The sequence below is a fragment of the Scyliorhinus torazame genome, chromosome 19 (genome assembly GCF_047496885.1).
Source record: "Scyliorhinus torazame isolate Kashiwa2021f chromosome 19, sScyTor2.1, whole genome shotgun sequence".
In the NCBI taxonomy this organism is placed as follows: Eukaryota; Metazoa; Chordata; class Chondrichthyes; order Carcharhiniformes; family Scyliorhinidae; genus Scyliorhinus; species Scyliorhinus torazame.
In genome coordinates, this window is record NC_092725.1 from 134,882,493 (window position 1) to 134,906,090 (window position 23,598).

Consider the following 23,598-nt stretch of genomic DNA (forward strand, 5'->3'; position numbering starts at 1 on the left):
ACAGCCCTCCTTCCACATTGCCCCCCATTGTCTTCATCAGCACCCCTCTCCCTGGGCTCAACTCACACTCCATCCTCCCCCAACGAGCTTCGGACCTGCATGAGTCTTATAGTGCAGTCCGATCGTGAAAGACACTGGTGTGTGGCATCAGGGGAAAGGAGACCCCCCTGTGTTCCCCAACCCCAGGCACAGTACTGAATTGTGACAGTGACACGGGGAATCCATGGGTCCAGCATCGACACTGGATCCCATGAAGACTCATGGCTTCAGATCAAACATGGGCAAGGAAAACACCTACTGATTACCATGTACCATTCATCAGCTGATGAATCAGCACTCCTCCATGTTGAACACGTGGAGGAAGCACAGAGGGTGGCAAAGGCACAGATCGTAATCTGGTTGGGGTACTTCAATGTCCATCACCTAAGAGTGGGTCGGTAGCACCACTACTAACCAGGTCCTAAAGGACGTCGCTGCTAGACAGGTCCTGCGACAGATGGTGGGGGAACCAAGAGGGAAAAACATACTTGACCTCATCCTCACCAACCTGCCTGCTGCAGATTCGTCTGTCCATGACTGTATTGATAGGACTGGCCACCGCACAGTCCTTGTGGAGACAAAGTCCCATCTTCACATTGAGGATACCCTCCATCATGTTGTGTAGCACTATCATCTTGCAAAATGGAATAGATTCAGGACAGATCCAGCAACTCGAGGCTGGGCATCCATAAGGTGCTGTAGGCCACCAGCAACAGCAGAATTGCACTCAACCACAATCCGTAACTGCATATCCCCACTCTACCATTACCAACAAGCCAAGGGATCAACCTTGGTTCAATGAAGAGTGCAGGAGGGCATGCCAGGACCAACATCAGGCAAAATGAGGTGGCAACCTGCTGAAGCTACAACACCGGACTACTTGTTGCCAAACAGCATAAGCAGCAAGTAATAGACAGAGCTAAGCGATCCCACAAACAACGGAGCAGATCTAAGCTCTACAGTCCTGCCACATCCAGTCGTGAATGGTGGTGGACAATTAAACAACTCACTGGAGGAAGAGGTTCCACAAATATCCTCATCCTCAATGATGAAGGTGCCCAATCCATATGTACAAAAGGTTGAAGCATTAATCTTCAGCCAGTCATGTGGAAGATCCATCTCAGTCTTCCCCAGAGGTCCCCAGCATCATAGATGCCAGTCGTCAGACAATTTGATCCACCCCATGTGATATCAAGAAACAGCTGAAAACACTGGATACTTCAAAGAGCCCTGACAATATTCCAGCAACGGTGTTGAAGATGAGTGCTCCAGAACTTGCCATGCCCTGAGCCAAGCTGTTCCAGTAGTTACAACACTGGCATCGACCTGGCAATGTGTAAAATTTCTCAAGTATATCCTGTGCACAAAAATCAGGTCAAATACAACCCAGCTAATTACCGCCCTATGAATCTATCTCACTCATCAGTAAAATGATGGAAGGAGTCATCAACAGTGCTATCAAGTGGCACTTACTCAGCAATAACCTGCTCACTGACGCTCAGTTTGAGTTCTTCCAGGCTCACTCAGCCCCTGACTTCATTACAACCTTGGCTCAAACATGGACAAAAGAGCTGAACTCCAGAGGTGAGGTGAGAGCGACTGCCCTGGACATCAGGGTAGCAGTTGATCGAGTGTGGCATCAACGAGCCCTAGCAAAACTGGAGTCAATGGGAATCGGGGGAAAACTCCCCGCTGGTTGGAATCTTGCCTAACACAAAGAAAGATGATTGTGGTTGTTGGAGGTCAATCATCTCAATCTGAGGACATCACTGCAGGAGTTCTTGGCCGGACTACCTTCAGCTACTTCATCAAATGACATTCCTTCCAACATCAGGTCAGATGTGGGGAAGATCATTGAAGATTGCACAATGTTCAGCACCATTCATGACTCCGCAGACACCTGAACAGTCCACATGCAGATGCAGCAATACCCGGACAATATCCAAGCTTAGGCCGACGTGGCAAGCAACATTTATACCACACAAGTGCCAGGAAATGACAATCGCCAATAAATGAGGATCAAACCATCGCCCTTTGACATTCATTGGCATTGCCAGTGAATCTCCCACTGTCAATATCCTGGGGGGTTACCATTGACCAGAAACGGAATTGGACTAGCCATATAGATACCATAGAATTTACAGTGCAGAAGGAGGCCATTCGGCCCATCGAGTCTGCACCAGCTCTTGGAAAGAACACCCTACCCAAGGTCAACACCACACCCTATCCCCTAGCTTCCACCCTATCCCCATAACCCATTAACCCCACCCAACACTGAGGGCAATTTTGGACACTAAGGGCAATTTATCATGGCCAATCCACCTAACCTGCACATCTTTGGACTGTGGGAGGAAACCCATGCACACACGGGGAGGATGTGCAGACTCTGCACAGACAGTGACCCAAGCCAGAATCGAACCTGGGACCCTGGAGCTGTGATGCAATTGTGCTAGCCACAATGATACCGTGCTGCCCATCCCGATACTGTGGCTACCAGAACAGGTCAAAGGCTAGGAATCCTGTCCCGAGGTGAGTAGCCCACCTCTCGTCTCCCCTCAGCCTGCCCACCGCCTACAAGGCATAAGACAGGTGTATGATGGAATACTCCCCACTTGCCTGGATGAGCGCAGTTCTGAAAACACTTAAGAAGCTTGACACCATCCAGTACAAAGCAGCTCACTTTATTGTCACCCCTTCCACACACATTTACTCCCACAACACAAACAGCAGCAGCCGTGTGTACGATCTACAAGTTGCACTGCAGGAACTCACTGAGGTTCCTTAGGCCGCACCTTCCAAACCCACGACTACAATAGTCTCGGACAAGAACAGCAGATATATGGGAACGCCATCACCTGGAAGTTCCCCTCCCAAGTCACTCACCAAACTGACTTGGAAATATATCACCGTTCCATCACTGTTGTTGGATGAAAATCTTGGAACCTCCTCACTAGCAGCACTGTGGGTGCACCTACACCTCATGGTCTGCAGCGGTTCAAGAAGGCAGATCACCACCACCTTCCCAAGGACAATTAGGGATGGACAACAAATGCTGACCCAGCCAGCTAAGCCCACAACGCATAAAAATGAATTTTAAAAACTCTCTCCCCAAGTTTCCTTCTTACACATCTTGGGAGTACACATTAGTAACTTGTCAGTGCAAGGCCCACAACTTTAAATTAATGGGTTGAATAGCATGGGACACGCACTTGCCAATAATTTCCTAAAATCCAGCACCAGTGGGCAACTTTCAAGAAAAGAGATAGGACAGGAGTAAGCTCCTGAAGCCTTGAACCTGATGTGTATTTCAACAAGCTCGTGGCTGCTCTGTGACCTACCTCCATGTACCCATCTCGATGCGCTCATCGGGTGGCACAGGGGTTAGCACTGCCGCCACACAGCACCAGGGACTTGGGTTTAATTCTGGCCTCGGGTCACTGTCTGTGCGGAGTCTGCACATTCTCCCAGTGTCTGCGTGGGTTTCCCCCGGGTCCTCTGGTTTCCTCCCACAGTCCAAAGATGTGCAGGTTAGGTGGGTTGGCCATGCTAAATTGCCCCTCAAGTGTTCAGGGAATTGCAGGTTAGGTTATGGGGAATGGGGAGGGGTGGTTGGGAGAGTGGATATGGGTAGAGCGCTCGCTCGAAGGGTCATAGAATTTTTTACAGAGCAGAAGGCGGCCATTCAGCCCATCGAGTCTGCACCGGTTCTTGGAAAGAGCACCCTACCCAAGGTCAACACCGCCACCCTATCCCCATAACCCAGTAACCCCACCCAACACCAAGGGCAATTTTGGACACTAAGGGCAATTTATCATGTCTAATCCACCTAACCCGCACATCTTTGGACTGTGGGAGGAAACCGGAGCACCCGGAGGAAACCCACGCACACACGGGGAGGATGTGCAGACTCCGCACAGACAGTGACCCAAGCCAGAATCGAACCTGGGACCCTGGAGCTGTGAAGCAATTGTGCTATCCACAAGGCTACCGTGCTGCCCCAGGGCTACCGTGCAGACTCGACGGGCCGAATGGCCTCCTTCTGCACTGGAGGGTTCTATATCCCTTGACATGTCCAGGAGAGGAAAAAGAAATCTACTGGCCTCAGATTTAAAATTTCCAATTAATCTTGTAACAATCGTTGTTTGCTGAAGAGATTCCAAACTTTGACTCGAGGGAAGCACATGCAGAAAATTCACCCTGTAAAATAATCCATTGCTGAGAAACACATTAAAGAAAGAAGTGCTGCACCCAACAGCTGGAAATGTCAAGGATAGCATCACATTGATCTATATTATATTTTGCTGCCCTTTGCTGTTCTAGCCGTAGTTAGCCTCATACATCAATCCAGCTGGACAAATTCAGCTGCACTTACATAGAATAGGAACAAAGGAGATTTTCATTTTGAAAATGCAATGAGTAATCCTTCTGCACTTATATATATATATCAGTTTGACATTTTAATAAATTATTAAGTCCCAGTCAATTTGAAAATAACTACTTGTGTCACATTCACTTTTTTGCACCACAGATAAGCTTTTAAATTAATTTCACAAATATCTGTTTTGTAAGTGCTGCCCACCAAAATTCACCGCACAAAGATTTTTAGAAAGACTATTAGAAAAATGCTCGAAATAATATTTGTGGAAGAAATGCTGAGGCTGTGTTTTCTTGGCAATATGTTTGTCTCTCGAGTTCAAGGAACTATCCAGCTCCTGCTGGAGATAACAAACACAGAAGTCAATTATCTATTGTTCTCCAGATGCCCTCGTTATCTATATCACATAGCTCCTTCAAGCACAGGCCTTCAAATCAACGAGTCTGGGCCTGATAAGATGGGAGCATGCACCCACTTATCCAAACAAACAGGGCATCATCTTTTAGTCAGAGGCTTTTTCCCAGGGTAGAGGGATCAATTACTAGGGAGCATAGGTTTAAGGTGCGAGGGGCAAGGTTTAGACGAGATGTACGAGGCAAGGTTTTTTTTTTTTTACACAGAGGGTAGTGGGTGCCTGGAACTCGCTGCCAGAGGAGGTGGTGGAAGTAGGGACTGTCGTGTTGGGTGTTCTGGTTTACAAACAAGCCAACAATGCTGGAAGTGGTGTAACGCTATTTTATTAACTGTTCAACTATGTTAACATACTGTAAACGTGGGTATAAGCAATACCAGCTTAACTGTGGACCCTTTCCTATCACTAGCTCTGGTGAGGCACTCAGCACATGGTGAATGTCTGTGATGCAGGCTGTGAGCTCTGTGCTCTGAGCTGGCTGCTGCTAGAATGAGTGGGAACTCTCCTGTCCCCTGTCTTTATAGAGCTTGTGCTCTCACTGGTGATTGGCTGCGGTGTTATGTATGCTGGTTGATCCTACTGCATGTCCATCAGTGTGTGTATGTGATTGCACCATAATGTACTGATGTATATTATGACAGGGACGATAGTGATGTTTAAGGGGCATCTTGACAAATACATGAATAGGATGGGAATAGAGGGATACGGACCCAGGAAGTGTAGAAGATTTTAGTTTAGACGGGCAGCATGGTCGGCACAGGCTTGGAGGGCCGAAGGGCCTGTTCCTGTGCTGTACTTTTCTTTGTTCTTTGTTCTTTGGTAGCACAGTTGCTTCACAGCTCTAAGGTCCCAGGTTTGATTCCCGGCTTGGGTCACTGTCTGTGCGGAGTCTGGACGTTCTCCCCGTGTCTGCGTGGGTTACCTCCGGGTGCTCCGGTTTCCTCCCACAGTCCAAAGATGTGCAGGTTAGGTGGATTGGCTAAATTGCCCCTCGTGTCTAAAAAATAGGTGGGGTTACGGGGATAGGGTGGAGGTGTGGGCTTGGGTAGGGTGCTCTTTCCAAGGGCCGGTGCAGACTCGATGTGCCGAATGGTCTCCTTCTGCACTGTAAATTCAATGATCTCTGAAATTGACAAAATGTTCTTACGTACGGTAAGGGGAGAAATTCTTTGCGTTGGCAAGATTCGGCTTAACATCCTGATCAGGTCAAAGGAAAGGAAGCAGGCAGCAGAGAACAGGTCATTTAATCCATCGGATCTGGTACCTGTAAACCTTTGCGCCTGTCAAGGGTCATAGAACATACAGTGCAGAAGGAGGCCATTCCGCCCATCAAGTCTGCACCAACCCACTTAAGCCCTCACTTCCACCCTATCCCCGTAATCCAATAATTCCTCCTAATCTTTTTGGACACTAAGGGCAATTTTGCATGACCAATCCACCTAACCTGCATGTCTTTGGCCTGTGGGAGGAAAACGGAGCACCCGGAGGAAACCCACGCAGACACGGGGAGAACGTGCAGCGGGGAATTGGCGCTGTGAAGCCACAGTGCTATCCACTTGTGCTACCGTGTTGCCTTCTCTCTTCAGATTGTGATGGAACTATCACATCTCAGTAAACCCCTTTAAACTAAACCTCTTACAACTCTTCAACACTTTTGAGTAAATTGGTCAACCAAACAACTCGTACAGTAATGATCAAGTGCCCAATTAACACTAAACAAATAGCACGATCAATGTATAATTCCTTTCCAATTGCTTCAAAATAATTTCATTTAAAAAGCTGCACTGTAAGGGGTTGGGGGTAGTACAACCATGCCACTCAGTAAACTAGAAAAATTGGGGGAGTAGTCCATTGTACAAGATGTTTGGAATGTTTCAGAATAGTTTAATTAAACCCATCACTGCAAATTTTCCCCTTGCACAGATGTAATGTCCCTGGTGAGTATTGCAGTGAACAATTCCATAATCAAATCTGTAATGGTCCTAGAAGTGCGGAGGCAGGTCTGGACTTTGTACAATAGTGCCAAACAAATGACAGTGAGTCAGCAGGCCGTTTTACACAGTCGGTGATTTTTTTTTCTCTGGCTTGCACTGGGAGAGATGCAAATTAGGCTTGCAGATTCCCTGTGACCCATTTTATACCACCTCACAAAGAACTGCCCTGTTGCCTTAACTATGAAAAAGCATCACTGACAGCTACAATGTCATTTAGAATTTGCAGCTAAACAAGGCTCAGGTCAGGGTGCCCTTTACAGATCACACCCCCGATCTGTGTGTGGCTGGCCCTATCAGGCCCCATCCTGATGGTGCAAACCACATCCTCAGGTTCACTGTGCACAAAGTGTATCTGGAGAATTACAAGGCGATTTGCAGCCTGAACCGGATGCTGATGAATTTGGGGAAAATTCACCCCAGTGTTTAAATTAAAATACCAACATCAGGTCAGATTATGCTCTATTTTTAAAATCATTCAGTCAAAGGATGTGAGCCTCACTGGCAAAACCAGCAGTTTCGTGTTCAACCCTAATTGTCTTGGGAAGGTAATGGTAATATCCCTTACCGAACTCCTGCAGTCTGGACAATTCCCTTATAGGGAGCCAAGGTTTTGACAGAATGGTCGCAAGGCCAGGTAAAGACAACAGACTTCCCTTCCCTAGTGGACATCAGTGAACCAGATGGATTTTTACAACGATCAACAATGGTTGCACGGCCATCATTAGACTTTTAATTCCAGATATTTATTGAATTTAAATTTCACCATCTCCAGTTGCGGGATTTGAACCTGGCTTCCCCAGAGCATGGGCTGGATTCTCCGCAGCCCCGTGCCGAAATCGCAGCCAGCGCCAGGTCGGAGAATCCAGTTTGACAGTGCAATTGGGACCGGTGCCGGTTCGGCGATTCTCCGGGCACCGAAAATCGGCATCGCCGAGGAGTACGGCGCGCGGTCGGGGACCCATTGCGAGGCCCGCTCAGAAAACCTCTGCTCCCGACCATCCGAATTCCCGAGGGAGTGGAACTAACCACCTATTGCCGGTCGGGATGCCGCCCTTGTCGAGGGCGGGCGATCCGGAGACCGGGGGGGGGGGGGGGGGGGGCTTGTGGGCGGCTGCCGATTAAATGAGCAGGGTTAGAGGCTCGGGCGCGCGGCCAATCAGGGTGTTTATTTTTTTTTGTCTGGCTCCGCGGTCCGAGTCCGCCATGGAGCACGCGTGGCCGCTGGAGGTCGCCGTCGTGCGCATGTGCGGCCTCTGACCAGGATGTGCCGGGGCCCGTATCTGCAGCAAAAGCTGCGAGATTCACTCCGGGTCCCTGCTAGCCCCCTGCAGGGCATTGAATTCGTCCAACTTTTTCCAAGGAAATTCGGGAGTAAAACTCCATCATTTTTACGCCAGCATGGGAACAAAGTCTCATTTTGGGAGAATCCAGCCCCATGTCTCTTGTTTACTAGTCAATACCACTAGGCCACCACCTCCCTGTAGGGAAGAAGAAAACTTTCCAAGGAAAGTCAAGTCTAAATACACTTTCAACAATGTAATTTGTGTTAATGGCTGCCAACCAATTTCGCTGACACTTGAAATTAACTATACGAAGCATGGCATCTCATTCCTTCAGGTTTCAATTGTCAGGTGGGTGGCACGGTAGCACAGTTCCTTCACAGCGCCAGGGTCCCAGGCTTGGGTCACTGTCTGTGCGCAGTCTGCACCTTCTCCCAGTGTCTGCGTGGGTTTCCTCCGGGTGCTCCAGTTTCCTCCCACAAGTACCGAAAGACGTGCCGTTAGGTGAATTGGACATTCTGAATTCTCCCTCTGTGTACCCGAACAGGCGTCGGAGTGTGGCGACTAGGGGCTTTTCACAGTAACTTCATTGCAGTGTTAATGTAAGCCTACTTGTGACAATAATAAAGATTAAAGAAATGGAACTTTATATACTTCTTTATCTCTTAATTCCAGACTTTCGTTCCCCTTCTTAATTATTCTCCTGTACCGGATTTGACATAGGATGATTATTCTAACTAACGGATCCTTTTTGAGACCTCACAGTTCTTCATTCCGATTAGTTCAGGGATATCTTGCTTCGTTCCCTCTGACCCCTGATGCCCCGTAGGGGAGCGTAGCACCAGTTCTCACACTATCGAATTGCAGCACAACATATGGTGAAGATTAAATAGGCAAGGGCAATTCACAGTGATAACATTCATTCGATATTACTGGAAGAAATTAATTGATTGTCCAAAAACAAGGGTGGGGTTCACCGGTCTCCCAGCCACGTGTTTCTCAGTAATGGAAGGCGGAGCACTGTTCACTGGTGGTGGGATTCTTTGGTCCTGCCACTGTCAATGGGAATTCCCATGGAAGTCACACCATGCCGTCGGCAAATCCACGGCAGGGATGTGCTGCAGGCGGGGCCAGGGAACCCCATCGGCTTGAACGGCCGAGGAGAGATTCCAGCTGATGACTTTATTTCAGCAATATAGTCCTGTACTAGCAAACAGCTAATTAACATTCATTGACCATGTGCAGTTAATTCAGGGCTGGGCCAAAGTTTTATTATGAGATAATGAAAATTTCCCCCCTTCGTGCCACCCCCCCCCCCCCTCCCCCCTCTCCAGCAGTGCCAATCTGACACCTGGGGCTTGGGGGAGGGGAGACAAGGGGCGAGTACCCTCTCTACCTTTGCCTCTCAGATGCCCAGAGTGATCGAGGGTTGGTCGAGGGGTGGTTTGGAAGGGCTCAGGTGGCACACCTTTCCCGGGTTAGTGGTCGTTCGCCAGGTCTTCCGATCTGCAGCATTGAAAATCATTAAACGTTCTTTCAGAAGTGAAGTTTCAGTTTAAAGTCTCCCCTATGATGTGTTGGAACCCTCCGATGTCTCACCCGGCATGTCAAGTTCAAAGATCTGTCAGAAGATGGTGAAATTGTTTGCTCTGTAGCTCTAAAACCTTTAAACTCTCTCCGAGCATGTCAATATCAATGATCTGTCAGATGAAGGTAAAAGTCCCTCCTTTTAAATGTGTTGGAAACCATTGAACTGCTGTTTTCGTAGTAAATTTAATTTCCCTGTAACTTTTCCAAGCCTCTGGGCATGCTTGGAAACCTAAAAGCTTTGAACTGCATTTGTTACATTCAATTTCACGTCCATTACCTTTTACAAGTCTCTTGATTGCCAGGTCCAGGTAATTACAAAGGAAAAATTGCCACTGTTTGTTTTTACAGCTCTGCATTAACTCTGAAGCGCTCCGTTTTATGAGCAGGTATGCTTTCTCACCACAGCTTTTTTTTTAAAAGAAGATGTCTCTGAAGAGCTTCCTGGTAATGGGGCCTCCCTCATTACCACCTCCTTAAACCCAAAGTCATAGAGCTGAACATTTTTCACAGACAACTGGTTCAACTATTTATTCTCAGATCTGGCTGCACCACAAAAGTCCCATTCGGTCCTGCCCTCTTCTGCCAAAATTGCTCGCTACTCTCGGAACATCCGTAAATGAAATGATAATGCCTGGCATATCTCACTACCAGCCAGTTTCTTAAGCCATTATGCCTTTCCCCCTCCACATAGTTTGAGCAGCTAACAGAAGTTCCGATCACAAAGATTTGAGACCATCTGGTCAGCTGCTTCTGCGATGTGTCCCCCTCCTCCTAACCCACATAGTCAAGACTTCCCCCAGCCTTAAACTTGCATCATTCTCAGAGCTTATTTTATCCAGGAGACCCACCTCCCACTCTCAAAACTTTACTGTCATGATACTCAAACATTCCTCCTTGTTTTCCGATATCATTCAAAGTTCTCTCTTCTCTCGGACTGTACTCCTCGCTTTCAAATCTGCTGTCATTACCTCCCATCTTAAAAACCCACCCTTGACCTCCCCAGTGTCCTTGTAATCATTCATCTTTGCTTTTTGTTCCAGTGTCCTTCAAAATGTTGTTGCTTCCAAATCCATGCCCATCTCTCCCGCAACGTCATGTTTGAACCTTTCCAATTATGTTTCCACCTCTCCACAGAGAATAACCCATATCAAAGTCACAGATTGGATCTATATGATAATGCAGGTGTACTATCCTTCATTCTCCAAAGCCTATATACCACCTTGACCAGTAAGGCCTTGCCACAACTGACAAGAGTCTATAACGCTAGTCTGTGACTCTAACTTGGTCTGTTATTGTCTTTTGGCATCCCGGATGGCAGAGGTTGTAACTGGACTTCTTGTACAGGTCAGGGTTGCCTGACTTGAACACCCAGGCTTGTCCTTCAGTAGAACAAAGATTACAGCACAGGAACAGGCCCTTCGGCCCTCCCAGCCTGCGCCGATCCAGATCCTTTATCTAAACCTGTCTTCTATTTTCCAAGGATCTACTTCTCTCTGTTCCCCGCCCATTCATATACCTGTTTAGATGCATCTTGAATGATGCTGTCGTGCCCGCCTCTACCACTTCCGCTGGCAAAGTGTTCCAGGCACCCACCACCCTCTGCGTAAAAAACTTTCCACGCACATCTCCCTCAAACTTTCCCCCTCTCACCGTGAAATCATGACCCCTTGTAATGGACACCCCCACTCTTGGAAAAAGCTTGTTGCTATCCACCTTTCATAATTTTGTAAACCTCAATCAAGTCCCCCCTCAACCTCCGTCTTTCCAACGAAAACAATCCTAATCTACTCAATCTTTCTTCATAGCTAGCACCTTCCAGACCAGGCAACATCCTGTTGAATCTCCTCTGCACCCACTCTAAAGCATCCACATCTTTCTGGTAATGTGGCGACCAGAACTGCACGCAGTATCCCAAATGTGGCCGAACCAAAGTCCTATACAACTGTAACATGACTTGCCAACTCTTGTACTCAATACCCCGTCCGATGAAGGTAAGCATACTGTATGCCTTCTTGATCACTCTATCGACCTGCGTTGCCACCTTTAGGGTACAATGGACCCGAACTCCCAGATCTCTCTGTACATCAATTTTCCTCAGGACTCTTCCATTGAGTCAATCTCCCAATTAAGCCATGGCTTCCGATTGGGGAACGCACGTACTGCTTTCTTTGGCACGCAGTTGTCCACACATTTGCTGACAAGGCCTGTGACGGTGGTGGCATACTCATTTAGGTTGGTCGCTGAGTTCTTAAAGATTCCAGTCACATAGGAGCTCTTCTGTTTTCTCGGACCAGAACTGCACGACCTTCTTAGCCGGATTCTCCCGGATCACATCCATCTTAATGGAAAACACCTTGAGTTTGATTCTCCGCAGCCCCGTGCTGAAATCGCTTTCGGCGCGGGGGAGGAGAATCCAATTTCACGGCAAAATCGGGCCCATCGCCGGTCTGGCGAATCTCCGGAACCCGAGAATCGGCGTGATTGCGGAGTACTCCGCCCGGCTGGGGGCCCATTGCCAGAGGCCCGCCAAGCGATCCTCCGCTCCCGACCGGCCGAGTTCCCGACGGCATGGTTCTAACCGCCTATTGCCGGTCGGGATGCTCGCGTGGTGGCTGCGGACTCAGTGCGCGGCCGCCCTGGTGGGAGATGGGGGGGGAAAAAAAAAAATCGGACACCAGGGCGGGGGCCTTATAGGCGACCGGGAGACAGATCCGCTGGTGGCCACCACCGTGCGTATACGCGAACTCAAAACCCGAAGTGCGGGGGCCGATATCAGCAGCTAAAGGTGTGTGAATTACTTTAGGTCCCTGCTGGCCCCCTGCAGGTCATTGAATCTATCATCAATTCTGCAGGAAACTCTCTGGGCTGCCACTCGACCCATCCCGGGCGGAGAATCGCCGGGGTGGCGGGGGGAGGGGCACATAGAGCCGACCACGCTGGTGCCAATGGCCCCGATTCTCCGGTAACTGGAGAATCGACGGACCGGCGTTGCGCACCGCCCGCCGATTCTCCGACCCGCCATGGGCCAAGAGAATCCCGCCCAGAATGTTTCAATGAGATCAGCTCTCAATCTTCTAAACTCCAATGGGTTAAGGGCCAATTTGTCCAACCTTTCCTCATCAGATAACCCTCCCCAATCACAGGTATCAGTTGAGTATCGGATTTCAACAACACCCTGTACAACTCCAGCACAACATTCCTACATCTGTAATTTTAAAAAAGCAGAAAATACCAGATAGACTCAGCAGGTCTGGCAGCATCTGTGGAGAGAGAATCATAGAATTTACAGTGCAGAAGGAGGCCCTTTGGCCCATCGAGTCTGCATCAGCCCTTGGAAGGAGCACCCCACTTAAACCCACCCCATCCCTGTCACCCAGTGACCCCACCTAACCTTTTTGAACACTAAGGACAATTTAGCATGGCCTATCCACCTAATCTGCACATCTTTGGACTGTGGGAGGAAACCAGAGCACCCGGAAGAAACCCACGCAGACATGGGGAGAACGTGCGGACTCCGCACAGATGGTGAACCAAGTCGGGAATCGAACCTGGGACCCTGGAGAGGTGAAGCAACAGTGCTAACCACTGTGCTACCGTGCTGCCCCAGAAACAGAATGAATGAACCCCAGCAGAGAAGGGGAAGACCCGCAGTCCTGCAACATAGAGGGCCAACCTCCGCCACCTCCCACCATCCCTCCCCTCACCCCCCCAACCACTCAATGGTTGGCTGACCCCTGCCCAACATAATGAGAACCCCCCCCCCATGGGGTTCCCATTAGAACACCCCCCACCCCCCAAATGGGGTTCCCTGGAAGACCCACCACTGGCAGGTTGGCATTGCCAGGCCACCTCCCTCACCACTTTTGGAAACCAGTGATGATTCCCGCCAGCATCACGTCACGCCGGTAGAGTGGGAATATCTGATGACACCGGAAACAACGGCGTTAAGCCGCTTCTGAATATTACAATGCGTGCAAATGAACGTTAATCAGGTTCACCCTCTCGCTGGGCGTGAACCTGATTCAGTTGCCGGCGCGGAGGGTGGGGGAAGATCTCAAACGGAGATCTCGCCGCTGCAAATCCCGTCATGGCCCTCTCGCGAGAGTTAGCGGTCATAACGGGATTTGCACCTGCGTTGATCGGGCCCAGGAAGTTTAACCCCCTGTTACCGTTTTCTCCAAAACCACAACTTCTCCTTCACAAAAGCCACTTGTCTTCCTTCGCCCTTTCGCACCATCATCCCACATACAATTTTCCATTCTTCTCAGTGCAGTGGTTAGCCAGGGACCCAAGTTCAATTCCAGCCTTGGATGACTGTCTGTGCGGAGTCTGCACGTTCTCCCCGTGTCTGCGTGGGGTTCCTCCGGGTGCTCTGGTTTCCTCCCACAGTCCAAAGATGTGCACGTTAGGTGGATTGGCCATGATAAAAATTACGCGTTAGTAAATCACAGGAAATGCAATGCAGAAGAGGCCCTTCGGCCCATCCAGTCTGCACCAACACATGTAAAGTACATGTCCTACCTACCTAATCCCATTTGCCAGCACTTAGCCCATAGCCTTGAATTTAATAAAGCGCTAACTAGGTGCTTTTTTAACAGATGAGAGGCAACCCAGCTCAGGCAGCACATTCCAGACCGTCACCACCCTCTGCATAAACAGCGTTTTTCCTCACATCCCCCTAAATCTCCTGCCCCTCACCTTGAATCTGTGTCCCCCTCGTAACTGACCCTTCAGCTAAGGGGAACAGCTGCTCCCTATCCACCTTATCCATGCCCCTCATAATCTTGTACATCTCGGTCAGGTCGCCCCCTCAATCTTCTCTGCTCCAACAAAAACAACCTAAGCCTGTCCAACCTCTCCTCATAACTTAATGTTCTATCCCAGATAACATCCTGGTGAATATCTTATGCACCCCCTCCAGTGCAATCACACCCTTCCTATAATGTGGCGACCAGAACTGCACACACTACTCCAGCTATAGCCTCACCAAAGCTCTGTAAAAACTCCAACATGACCTCCCTGCTTTTGTAATCTGTGCCTTGATTGATAAAGGCATGTGTCCCATAAGCCTTTTTCATCTGCCTTTCTGCCTTCAAAGATCTATGGACAAACACGCCAAGGTCTCTTAGTCCCTCGGAACTTCCCAGTGTCCTGCCATTCGTTGACTCTGTTACAACCCACACGGGGTATCGACTATCAGATTCCCCGTGACCTCATCAGAGTATGAACTTCCATGTCAAAGGAGCGGGGCTTCAACCTTACCAAGGAAAGCCTGTTGGGTACAAAAGCCCCAGCCTAAATGTGGGTCCGGGTGGGAGAGCTCTCCAGAGAGTGCAGAAGAGTAGTTGTGAATTTCCTTAAATCTCGTTTTGCCTCCAAACATCCGTTTCCGTGTGATCACTCTGCTCAAGCCCAATTGAATATTTACTTGTCAAATTCGTCCTCCCAAAGTGCACCACCTCATACTTTTCAGGGTTAAGTAGTGTACAGGGATGTGCAGGTTAGGTAGGGTTAGGGGGCTGGGCCAGGATAGGGTGCACTTTCAGAGGTTCGGTGCAGACCCGATGGGCCGAATGGCCTCCTTAGGCACTGTAGGGTTTCTATGGTTCCTCCTATGGTTCTCCAAGCTCATCTCACATCATGATAACTGCCCAAGTGTAACCCTCTGAAAATTCCTTGTCAAAATCCTTCAATCCAACATCCATCCTATTCATCGGATCGTGGGTGAACTTGGTCCTTTGACGTGTTCTGCAATTGCAATTCTACTTTTCTGACCCTTCTTATTCCAACCTTTCTGTGGTGTTTGAAACAGTCGATCAAACCACAATCCTCCAACCCATCTCTCGTGCTTCCATGAGAAATTGCCCTTGCATGGGTTCATTTCCCCCGTCCACTACACATTGCCAGCAATGACTTTCCTGCTCACCGCCGCATGGGCACCCCATTCACAGCAGCCCATCCTTGGCAACTTTATGCTTTTCTTTTTATATGATTCTGGCCATTGAGATATTAGCAACAAACAAACTAAGATAGCTTTCTGATTTGTAATGGCAGGACTAGGAGGACACTCGCCTCCCAGCAGCAGAGTGAGGAACTAAATGCAATAGGCTTTATGGACATGAAAAATTAACCTCACATTTGGACGGTAAGCACCTCAGTTGTAGCCATAACATTTGATGTTAACAGTCTTTTTAAACTACCGCAGGCCTTGAAAACCTGCAGCAGCTGGTTTACTGTCTTGAAGCTCCAAACCAAAAGAGTAGATATAAAATTATTTTAATTAAACTGACCCACAATACACCCACAGAAATCAGAGCGGCGTCAGCACCAGTGACATCTGGTGTGAGTCATTCTCATCCTGCCACATTTCCGGCAGGATTTCCATCCTCATGGAAAATGCAGACGTTTGTATCAGCATACTAAAGAAAATGCAACACCTTTTGATCCCAAGCTTTTGACACTGGTGGCGGCTGTGATTACAAATGTCACATCTTTGCAAACAAATCAATATTTGATCTAATGGAGGTTCTCCTCCCCCCGAATCAAGAGGTTGTGGATGCATGTCATGGATTTTGAGGATATAATCCAGGCTGACAGTTTGGTGTGATACTGAGGGGATGCTACAAAGTTGTAGGCAGTGCATTTTGGATGAGGTATTAAACTGAGATTTATAATGGCTCTTTCCCTTGCCTCCCAGACCAAAGGTTTATCCCTCAACCAGCATCTTCAAAGACAAAATGTTTGGTTACTTACCTTGTTGCGGTCTATCCAAGTGCAAATTAGTTGCTGTATTTGCTTTAAAAATAACAGCAACTCTACCTGAGCACTTTGTTAGCTACAAACTACTTTGGAATGCAAAATATATCTCCATATCGTAAACTAAATGATAAATACTTGTAAAAGATTCACACTTCACTTTGCACAAAACCAATTTTTTAAAAACTCTTCATACTAAATTGTACGTGGTGTAAAACTCTACAGACCATAAACTCATACAATACAAACAAATGTCTGCTCAGATTTTCTGCCTAAAATCATTCAATACTCAAGTCAGAAAACCTTAAAACACGAGAAAAAAATTAGACAAAAATAAATGAAAATAACTAAATAGCATCAAAACTTTCAATGCACACACACCGAGATGTCAAAATTGTTCAATAGGAATAGGACCACAAAAAAAATTGTTATATATTTTGTGTCACCCTTCCGACAGAAATTATCTTCTGGTTTCTGGGAGAGAAAAGGAGATCCAAAAAAAATGGAGCCTGAAAGAATTCCTATCTCCAATTTGAATTAACAATTTAAATTGTGTGGTTAATATAGAAAATTGCTATATGAATTGTATTATATAGCTGTTGCAATAATATTCTTATAAATTCTAGTTTAACATAAAGGCAGCTGGCGTGCCTGCAAGAGATGCAATTGAGAGGTCATAAAAGTGGGATAATCATTCATTATAACTATTCATTTGTTGATCTGCATAGGTAATGGACTTCTTTATTTATAGAAAGAAGGTTCCCTGGGGTTTAGGTAATTGAGGGGTTGTGTTCAGCCTTAATAAGATGGTTATAAGGCAGTTAGTGGGATAGAGATTACATAATTAATGGGAGGAGCCAGGTCTGTAGCAAGCAGTTTAACTATTACTCTATCAAAGACAGAAGGACGTTCAAGATGTGCCTGGAAAGGGTCTCTCTCCTTTGCACTTCTCTACACAGAGGATGACAAGTGACTCTGTGTTTGCTAACTTTATTTACAAATGGCTTTGAACTGTAAAGGGCTGTGCTTAATTGGAGATAAAGAAGGTATAAGTGTTTAACTGTTAATTGTAAGCTATTTTTTGTGATGTTAACCTAGTTGGTCCTGTGTTAAGAATAAAGTTTGGTTTAATATGAAAGATCCCCCTTTGTCAGTGCAATTACTCCCGAGGGTGAAGTATCCTTTCCTCAGTTTACAAATTGCAAAATTGTTGGGGTTTCTCATCGAGTGCCTGGACTAATCATTCTGAACGTGAATCTGAATCATTCTGTATTTGAATCTTAATCAACCTGAAATATTCTGAATGTGACTCTGAAACATTCTGGATGTGAATGTTAATCAATCTGAATGTGAATGAAAATTTATGAAAATTAGACTTGGCTCATTGGGGAGCAAGGGTCAGGAGCTTCAATTCTGAACAGGCTTTTGCACATGTGCAGGCTGGAGCGAGCTGCACATGCAGAGATCTGCAATTTACATGCGTAGTGTTGTATTACGATTTTGTAACATATATATTACTCTTTTTGTCCAGCCAAGTTGTTGAAATATAGATGTAGTCTTCCAGGTGATGACAAAATAATCTAATGAGTAATATGAAATAAACTAGCGAGTTATTTTTACTTCAATACTGAACTAGTAAGCAAACAAATAACTATAGATTAAACGATCAAATAAGATAATGCTATATACCAAGATCTGTTAACTACTTCTCTCTCTCGCTGTTTCCCTTCTGTACTTGCCACACTCCGAACACACTCTCCTTAGGAAAGAGTGGGAAATGTTTTTTATAGGTCTTGGTAGTGAGGCCATCTAGTGATCATTTGCCTGTACTTGCTTAACATTACTTGATCATGTATTACTACATCAAGATCACTACACGTAGTTCTGAAAAAGTGTTAAAAACCAGGTCAGGTGACCAGGAACAGAGCACCATGGAAATCTAGAGTCCCAGGTAGGGGACTGGGAAAAGTACCTGAGCGAGAGGGGGCAGGGAGAGGATCAAAGGAAATGTCAGAAAGGGGAAAGAAAAAGGAAAAGGTTCCGGTTCATTTTTTTTTTTTAAAAAGCAGAGAAGCATACTCCAAACAGGAGGAGGGCTGCAGGGTGCAGACTTTAAGTGAAGAACGAAGACTAAGGTTAGTGCCTCCAAGCTGCAGACAATTGGGGAAAAGGTACTCCTTTTCTGCAGCTCGGTCCTGCTTGGCACGGACGAAGAACTGAGGTTGTGCTTCTGAGTTGGCACTAGAGTGCCTCATTGGATCCCAGGGGAATGGAAAAGCAGAAGACGAGATTGAAAACCTTTGTTGCTGCCGTCAGAGATGGATCGACTTGTGAACAGAATCTCAAGGCTAGATCTTTGAAGGTGAAGACTGGAATTCCTTGTGAGAGACACAGAATTTCAGTGAGATTGGTGGACTCAGCAGTGTGGCAGACGTCTGGGCGGTTTGTTGAGAAATCCACGGAATCTCTCTCGGTTACGTTTAAGATTTGTTGAGTAGGATGGTGTGTTCAACCATAGTTTGCTTGTTAATTCACGGGTACTTGATATCAACCCTGAATGTTAGAGTACAAAATAAATAATCGGCTGGAGCTTTTCAGCCATTCACGCCGGCAGAATCGTCCCGTCCCTCTGATGGTGCACGCCCACCGCAGATTCTCCAGCAGCGAGGGGTGCATTCAACGGGAAACCACGTTGACAACGGAAACTCCCGCCTAATGCAAATTGTTTCATCTTTCTGACCTTGTAAAGTTTATTTTTTTTCCTGTTTGTTCAAAACTAAACCCGTGGAATCTTATGGTTTTCTTTAGAACATAGAAAAACATTGAAAAATAAAGCACAGAGCAGGCCCTTCGGCCCACGATGTTGTGCCGAACCTTTGTCCTAGATTAATCATAGATTATCATTGAATTTACAGTGCAGAAGGAGGCCATTCGGCCCTTTGAGTCTGCACCGGCTCTTGGAAAGAGCACCCTACCCAAAGTCAACACCTCCACCCAACACTAAGGGCAATTTTGGACACTAAGGGCAATTTATCATGGCCAATCCACCTAACCTGCACATCTTTGGACCGTGGGAGGAAACCGGAGCACCCGGAGGAAACCCACGCAGACACGGGGAGGATGTGCAGACTCCGCACAGACAGTGACCCAAGCCGGAATCGAACCTGGGACCCTGGAGCTGTGAAGCAATTGTGCTATCCACAATGCTACCGTGCTGCCCTTAAGAACAAATAAATCTGCACTATATCATTTTACCGTAATCCATGTACCAATCCAATAGCTGCTTGAAGGTCCCTAATGTTTCCAACTCAACTACTTCCACAGGCAGTGCATTCCATGCCCCCACTACTCTCTGGGTAAAGAACCTACCTCTGACATCCCCCCTACATCTTCCACCATTCACCTTTAATTTATGTCCCCTTGTAATGGTTTGTTCTACCTGGGGAAAAAGTCTCTGACTGTCTACTCTATCTATTCCCCTGAACATCTTATAAACCTCTATCAAGTCGCCCCTCATCCTCCTCCGTTTTAATGAGAAAAGGCCTAGCACCCTCAACCTTTCCTCGTAAGACCTACTCTCCATTCCAGGCAACATCCTGGTAAATCTCCTTTGCACCTTTTCCAAAGCTTCCACATCCTTCCTAAAATGAGGCGACCAGAACTGTACACAGTACTCCAGATGTGGCCTTACCAAAGTTTTGTACAGCTGCATCATCACCTCACGGCTCTTAAATTCAATCCCTCTGTTAATGAACGCGAGCACACCATAGGCCTTCTTCACAGCTCTATCCACTTGAGTGGCAATGTTCAAAGATGTATGAACATAGACCCCAAGATCGCTCTGCTCCTCCACATTGCCAAGAACTCTACCGTTAACCCTGTATTCCACATTCATATTTGTCCTTCCAAAATGGACAACCTCACACTTTTCAGGGTTAAACTCCATCTGCCACTTCTCAGCCCAGCTCTGCATCCTATCTATGTCACTTTGCAGCCGACAACAGCCTTCCTCACTATCCACAACTCCACCAATCTTCGTATCGTCTGCAAATTTACTGACCCACCCTTCAACTCCCTCATCCAAGTCATTAATGAAAATCACAAACAGCAGAGGACCCAGAACTGATCCCTGCGGTACGCCACTGGTAACTGGGATCCAGGCTGAATATTTGTCATCCACCACCACTCTCTGACCTCTATCGGTTAGCCAGTTCGTTATCCAACTGGCCAAATTTCCCACTATCCCATGCCTCCTTACTTTCTGCAGAAGCCTACCATGGGGAACCTTATCAAATGCCTTACTAAAATCCATGTACACTACATCCACTGCTTTACCTTCATCCACATGCTTGGTCACCTCCTCAAAGAATTCAATAAGATTTGTAAGGCAAGACCTACCCCTCACAAATCCGTGCTGACTATCCCTAATCAAGCAGTGTCTTTCCAGGTGCTCAGAAATCCTATCCTTCGGTACCCTTTCCATGACTTTGCCTACCACCGAAGTAAGACTAACTGGCCTGTAATTCCCAGGGTTATCCCTATTCCCTTTTCTGAACAGGGGCACGACATTCGCCAGTCTCCAATCCCCTGGTACCACCCCGGTTGACAGTGAGGACGAAAAGATCACTGAGCAAATGTCTTGAATCCCAAAATTGGTCTACTTTGAACAAAACTTAGTTGGTCCCTAACCGGATTTTGCGCAAGAACCCGGGGGTTTGGCCTTGGATCGTGACACGTTGCGGTGCAGGCACTGGCCCCACTGCTGGTTGGACATTTCTGACCCAAACATAAAACAGACCTTAGTTACCTTGAATATGTGTACACTTATTGTGAGACCGCTTTACAAAGTTAGTTTTCCATGAATGTTGGTGGTGAAGAGAACTGCTGATCACATAACTCTGTTCACAGTTTTTGGTCCTCATTTGGTTTAAAAAAATCCCGAAATGAACACTTTTTCTAAGGAGTGTTTTCCAGAACTTGCTTATAAAGTAATTTTAATGACAACCGATTTAGGTAGATGCAAAAAGAGATGAAAAGTGTCACATATTTTGATTTAAAATAGTGCTTTTCATGTCGAAAGATACCATCAGTACAAATTTTCTTTCTACAATTAATAATGGAAAATGAAATTTATAAACCAGGATTGTTCTAAACTTAAGCTGTCGTGCCACGTCAAATTGCGTATACACAGTGGGCCACCAATGAATGTGTACCAAAACTATTCGACCAACAGTGAGCTCTTTGGTCTTCAAAACAAAGGCAACAAATCTGCAATGCAAATACCACTGCGCGCACGCACAAGTTTGACAATATGCATGATAATGAAAAAGATCAATCCTGGTTCAGCAATACCTGTGGCACTTGCAAGACTGTTAATACACTCAGACAGCCATCATTCTGTTAAAGCAATTCCGTTGACTCATGTTACTTTACTGACATTATCACATTTGACACAAGTTAACTGTATGTCAATATTGCCACTATCTGTAATTGTGGTATTATTGTAATACTGTCAGACAGCAATTTGTACCAGAATGCACTACATTAGTCAAAAGACCTTCCAAGCACTTACTTCTGATGAGGTCACCAGTAGTGTCATTCACCAGGGTTGATGGGTGCTCTGCATCCTGATGTATGGCCCAGTTACCTGGTGAAGGTAAGGCCTCCTGCTGTGCAACTTCTCTCCCCTCATCATGTTTACTGGTATCTGAAAGAGGCAATCAATCAATCTTTACTCCGGCTGACTAAAAACATGTAAAAGATTTAAGTGAACATATCATTTCTTTTATTCTGGCCACACGAGTGGATATCAGGAATTTCTCAAACATTTACGAGCAAAAATCACATCGCTCATTATTCTTCCTGAATAATGTGAAATGGGCAATTTCACATTTACCCACATTATACTCCATTTGCCATAACATTGCACACTCACCTAACCTATCAATGATCTTTTGTGGCCTATGTCCTCTTTTCATAACTTACTTTCCTAATTATCAGCACATTTAGCAACCGTACCTTCAGTCCCTTCATCCAAGTCATTGATATAAATCGTAAAAGGCGAAGATCTCAGCGCACTGCTTCCATCTTGCCAACCAGAAAATGAGCCATATATGCCTTCTTTCTGCTTCCTGCCAGCCAGCCAATCTTCAATCCATGCCAATTTATTTTCCATGCTTTTATTTTCCACAATAACCTTTGTTATGGCTTCTTATCAAATGCCTAAAAATCTAAGTACAGTACATCTATTGGTTCCCTTTTATCCACAGCACGTTACTTCTTTGAAGAACTCCAATAAATTGATTAAACATGATTTCACTTTCACAAAATCATGTTGACTCTACCCGATTGCCTTTAATTTTTTTTTTTTTTAAATGTCCTGCTATAGCATCTTTAATAACAGCTCATGTTTTCCTTATGACAGACGTTAAGCTAACGAGCTTATCATTTCTTGCTTTCTGTCCCCCCCTCCCTTATTGAGTAGAGTAAAAAGGAGTCACATTAGTTATTTTCCAATCTAATGGAACATTCCCCGAATTTAGTGAATTTGGGAGAACTAAAACTAACGCACCAACTATCTCACTGGCCCTTTCTTTTAAGGCCCTTAGATGAATTCCATCAGGACCCTGGGATCTGTACTTCACTGGCGATTGTCATTTTCTAGAGTACCTCCCTTTCCGATTCCTGACTTACACCCACTTCTGGGATGTTTCTTGTATCTTCAGTAGTGAAGACTGGCACAAAAACCAGTTCAATTAATCTGCCATCTCCTTATTTCCCATTATTAACTCGCCAGACCCACTTTCCGCAGGACCAACACTCATTTTGTTAACACTTTTAAAAATATCTATGGAAAGTTTAAAATGCTAGTCTTAGACTCACTCTTCCCTCCCTCAAACTGAATGTAAAAATTCAATCATATTATGATCACACGCTGAATCCTGTTCAACAAAACAATGGAGAAATAGACATTCAAGTACTGGAAGTGGTTCATAAATAAGATTCAGGTGCTAATCAGCGACGGGTTATAAGATTAGAGAAATTTGGGCTTGTCGAAGGAAGGTCAAAAAATATTATAGAGCCATATAACATAGGAAAGCGAAATTCAGAATGCTGTGACCAACTACTACATGACAATGTAGAAAAGGGATA

The 23,598-nt window shown here is 46.2% G+C and overlaps 1 protein-coding gene across 2 annotated transcripts in view; it reads right to left on the reverse strand.

Annotated features, from left to right (window-relative positions):
- mdfic (MyoD family inhibitor domain containing) overlaps positions 1 to 23,598 on the reverse strand; it is a 91,050-nt gene that overhangs the window by 42,977 nt on the left and 24,475 nt on the right. For both annotated transcript variants that reach the window (XM_072485276.1, XM_072485275.1), the window contains exon 3: positions 22,019 to 22,153. In XM_072485276.1, coding sequence (XP_072341377.1) covers positions 22,019 to 22,153 — 135 coding nt within the window. The remainder of the gene's footprint in view (positions 1 to 22,018; positions 22,154 to 23,598) is intronic.